Below are 5,151 nucleotides of genomic sequence, written 5' to 3' on the forward strand. Positions count from 1 at the left end.
ACTTCAGCATCTTGAACTGCACAGCTACTGGTACCTCCAGCTACCCAGCCTGCAGATGATCACTGTGCACTATGCAGCTTCTGGTTGTGTAAGCCAATCTAATGAATCCCCTTTTTATAATCATACCTCCTGTTGGTGCTTTTCCTTTAGAGAACACTAATACACAACCACAACACATAGCCTACAAAAAGTGAAATGTCCATACTCCCACAGGGACAATTTCTCCATTCTAATCCATGTGGGGCCTTGCAAAAGTCCACACCCACCCACATAGAAGGCTGTCATTAAAGCTAAGTGTCACCACAGAGACAGGCATGAATCAAAAGATTTTATGTAACATTTATTTTTTGATCCCATCCTAACTTTGACTTCCATCCTCAGCTCCCATTTCCATTCTTTTCATAGGAATCCAAACATTTTTTAAAACAACATGTTTAAAATCATGCTAAATCTTCTTTCCAAAGGGGGAGGAGGTCACACAACTTTAATCCTTATGCAGCATTTTCAAATATGCATGTCAATATATATTTTTATAAACTATTTAAAATAAAAACCCTTCATCCTTTGAGGTTGGCATTTGCTAGTTCACTGACACACCCCCCATAATACAATAATTCTATTCATTTTCATGAATGACGTGGGAACTATACTAAAAAATAGGATTTTAATCCCTGAGGTGTCAGTTAAAATGGATAGAGGTTGCCATTGCAACTCAAGATTTTAAAAATTCAGCCTTAAATAATAAGCATGGATCATGCTCTCTGAATCAGAATCACCTCCACAGCATGGAGTCACTTAGAAAACTGCATTTTGGGGGGTTATATGCACCCTGATATCTCCAGCTCTCTTGCTATGAGAATCTTTCCTTTTGTAAAGGAATAACATAGCAATCAAGTCTGTAGAAACTTCTGAGATCCTCAGAAATCAAGAGAAACCATAGTCCTGTTTCTCAAATCTCCATCCACATTGTTGGAGAGGGTGTTTCAGCACCATTCCAAGACCTGGAAATGGATGAGCCAACTTGATTCTTCTGGTTCTCCATAGATAAAGAGTCAAACGGAGAAACCAGTCCTCCTGGCTAGAAAAATGGGCAGGCACATCCGGGCTTTTCTCTGCTGCCAATGGTTAGCAGAGCTGGGTTCAGTTCCCTGTGCCCACCACCATTCCTGTAGACCCCCTCCCTTCCAGGTGGCTTCAAGAGGTTTTGGGGGTCCCGGCTGCTCCCCCTAGTAGTAGCGGTTCAGGCTCCGGGTGCCGGGCACCTCGGGCTGGCCGTTCATCCAAATCTCCCTGATGATGCGCTCGCGTTCCTCCAGCCTCTGGGCACGCTCCAGCTCCTCCGCAGAGGTGAACACATTCTTGTTCAAAGTCCTCTCAAAGCGGCGGTGTCTCCGCACCGAGAGGTCAGAGGCGGTGTCCGAGCTGCCATCCTCGCTGTCGCTGCTGTCACTGCTGCTCTCTCGGTCTTGCAGGAACTTCCTCTTGGGGCGCCGCTGGCAGTCTGTATGGCAAGAGATCCTCATCACCAAGGCAGCCAAGGTCAGGACCAGCCCGATGCACACGCCAGAGACAAAGTACAGAGCTGCTCGCTCAGGGTTTTCTGGAGGAAGAAGAAGAAAACATTTGAGAAACCACAGCTTCACGTGCAGAGAATAGATGGGACTCCTGCCCCAAACCTCTCACCTGGCCCCAAGACTTGCTGGTTACCAATACTGCTCTCAAACGTGACAAATCTATTAGTGTAGTCCCAATATTACTATTGACAAATGGTGAATCTAGAAAGGATAAAGGATATATGGGATTATTTTATTCTACTTTCAACTCTGATTTTGAAATTATTTCAGAATAAAAAGTTTTAAAAAGCCTGGCGCAGTGGCGCAAGCCTATAATCCCAGCAGCTGGGGAGGCTGAGACAGGAGGATCTTGGGTCCAAAGCCAGCCTCAGCAAAATCGAGTTGCTAAGCAACTCAGTGAGACCCTGTCTCTAAATAAAATACAATATAGGACTGGGGATATGGCTCAGTGGTCGAATGACCCTGAGCTCAGTCCCCAGTACAAAAAAAAAAAGTCAAAAGCAAAACTATTTTAATACCTACTATATACAACAACTGTGCTTAGGTGCCATGTGTTTAAGAGATGTCTCTTTCTAAAAGCTCTTTTTAACTGTACAAAAGTAAATTTTGCTCATGAATTTACTTGTGAAACCTTCTAAATTACCTTTTCATCACTGTGATGGGCAGATTTTGAGATGCCCCACTTCCTGGTACTCATGCCATTGGGTAGCCAGTAGCTGTTCCCTAGGGGCTGGACTCAGTGACTGACTTATAAGAAATAGAATATGGTAAAAGCTGGTTCTAAGATTAGGTTGTATAAGGCTGTGAGCAGAGAAGCCCAAGTGTCAAGGAACTAAGGGTGGCCTTCAGCCAATATTTTTCAAGGTACTGAATGGTGCCAACAGCTAGGTGGGTGAACTTGGCAGGGAACCATCCATAGGTCAAGCCTTACAGTGACCACAAGCCTCGCCTTGCAGGAATTTTATAGGAGACGTTGAACCAAAGAATCTAGCTAAGCCATACTCAGGTTCCTGAACCACAGAAACTGAGAGATAAAGTATGAATCATTTTAAGTCACTAAGTTTTAGGTAAGTTAAGTTTGTACATAGCAGTAGATAACGTATGCAGTCAATCACACATTTACAATCAGCTTAGGCATTTAGGAATGATCTCATCAAGTAAATTGAAAAACAAAAAACAGTAAGAATCTGAGAGCTTCCTTGGTGAGAGAAGAATGTAATTATTCTGTGATGAGCAATACGCTTAGCAGGCCCAGTGGTGACCTCTGTAAGATATGCTCAATAGGAAGACAGCCCTTAGGTAAGCAACTGTCCCTCTGTAGGCACAAGGGAGAACATGGGAACATGCCTGGCCCATGTCACAGGACAAGCCATGGTCAAGCTGGTAGACTCACACTGGACATCAACAAATTAAATTTCCATATTCCACATTCACTTGTAAGTATGAATCAAAATAGGTTTCCTTTTGTGGTTCTAAATAATACAAGTAGGATCACAGAAGATGCATTTTTACTTTTTAAATATAATAATATTTCTTAGAATGATTTCCAGATCTGTGTATTTAGGTAAACAAAAGTTTTTAAATTAGAGTTTTATGGTTATTATATATAGCAGTGGGTTCATCCCGACAAATCCATATATGCATGGAAATCGATTTGGTTCATGATACCCTCCCTTTTTCCTCCCCATTTCCCCTCCTGTCCTCCTTTTCCTCTCTTCTTCTCCTTCCTCTACTCTACTCAACTTCCTTTCATTCATCTATTAATTGGAATTTGGTTGTTCCTTTATGTAGTTTTTCTATTCTATTCTATTCTATTTTCCCTCCCCCTTTCCTTTATTTTACTATAGCTTCTGCATATGAGAGAAAATATTTGACCTTTGAGCATCTGAGTTTGGCTATTTTCACTTAAAATGATATTCTCCATTTCCACCCATTTACTGACAAATGCCATATTTTCATTCTTTTTAATGGCTGAGTAGAACTACATTTTTTTGTGTGTATATATCTCTCTCTCTGTGTATCTCTGTCTCTCTCTCTCTCTCTCTCCATGTATGTGTGTGTGTGTGTGTGTGTGCATATATATGAATGACAGTTTTTTAATCCATTCATCTATTGGTGGCACCTGGGTTCATTCCATAATTTAGCTATTATCAATTGTGCTGCTATAAACATTGATGGGGCTGTCATTGTAGTATGTTGATTTTAGATCTTTTGGGAAAATACCCAGGAGTGGGACAGCTGAGTCATATGGTGGTTACATCCTTAATTTTTTTTAATGTTTATTTTTTTAGGTGTAGATGGACACAACACAATGCCTTTATTTTTATGTGGTGCTGAGGATTGAACCTGGGTCCCAATCCCAGCCCAGCATCCTTAATTTTTTGAGGAATCTCCATACTGCTTTCCAGAGTGGTTGTACTAGTCTGCAGTCCCACCAACAATCTACAAGTGTTCCTTTCTGCCTACAACTCACCTGCATTTACTGCTGTTTGTACTTTTGATAATTACCCTTCTGATTGGAGATGAAATCCTAGTGTAGTTTTGATTTTCATTTCCCTGATTGATAGAGATGTTCAGCATTTTTTCATGTATTTGTTGGCCTGTTGTATTTCTTTCATTGAGAAGTTTCTATTTAGTTCTTTCGCTTGTTTATTGATTGGGTTATTTGGGTTTTGATGTTAATTTTTTTGAGTCCTTTGTATATTCTGGATATTAATCCCCTATCAGAGGGGTAGCTGGCCAAGATTTTCTCTCATTCTGTAGGCTCTTTCTTCATGCTCTCAATCATTCCCTTTGCTGTGCAGAAGCTTTTTATTTCTGGCATCCCACTTATTGATTCCTGGTTTACTTCTTGTGCTTTGGGTGTCATGTTAAGGAAGTCTGTGCCAGTACCTATATGATGGAGGGTTGACTCTATGTTTTCTTTTAGCAATTGTAAGTTTTCTGGTCCAATTTCTAGGTCTTTGATCCATTTTGATTTGAGTTTTGTGCAGGCTGAAAAATTTCATTTTTCTGTATATCCAGTGTTCCCAGGACCATTTGTTTTTTTAAAGGCTGTTTTTTTCTTCTCCAAGATAAATTTTTGGCACCTTTGTTAAATATCAGAGTTATAAATTTATGGATTTATCTCTGTCTTTTATTCTATTCACTGGACTTCATGTCCATCAATAGCTTTTTATTATTATTATTACTACATACTGTTCTATAGTATAAGCTTATTGAAGTTACTCCTTTTCTTATTGTAGCATATGAATTGTTTCTAATTTTTCACAATTAGGATCAATGCAACAGTCAATGTCTTTATATCCTTATACATATCTCTTTATTGTCAATGCAGAATTATTTCTATAGGTTAGTTATCTAGAAATGGAACAGCTATATCAAAGAGCTTAGGCATTTTGAAGTTTTATGTATTCTAAACTGTATCAAATAAAAGTCCAAATACAGCATGTGAACCCATGTGTTAATAATTCCTTACTCCCTCTGAAATCCCCATTGAAATGATGGCAATGTGTATAGATAGAAATAATAAGAACAAAGAGTAGAATGGAGAAGAAAAAAAAAAAAAAAAAAACAA

General features: G+C 39.6%; 1 protein-coding gene across 5 annotated transcripts in view; it reads right to left on the reverse strand.

The window, feature by feature from the left end:
- Positions 1–327: 327 nt before the first annotated feature.
- The window catches only part of Eva1a (eva-1 homolog A, regulator of programmed cell death), a 60,819-nt gene continuing 55,995 nt past the window's right edge, over positions 328–5,151 (reverse strand). For all 5 annotated transcript variants that reach the window (XM_048787426.1, XM_015499860.2, XM_015499858.2 and 2 more), the window contains one exon: positions 328–1,600. In XM_048787426.1, the coding sequence (XP_048643383.1) occupies positions 1,227–1,600 (374 nt within the window). In that variant the 3' untranslated portion in view covers positions 328–1,226. The remainder of the gene's footprint in view (positions 1,601–5,151) is intronic.

Source organism: Marmota marmota, unplaced genomic scaffold (genome assembly GCF_001458135.2).
Source record: "Marmota marmota marmota unplaced genomic scaffold, marMar, whole genome shotgun sequence".
Taxonomy (NCBI): domain Eukaryota; kingdom Metazoa; phylum Chordata; class Mammalia; order Rodentia; family Sciuridae; genus Marmota; species Marmota marmota.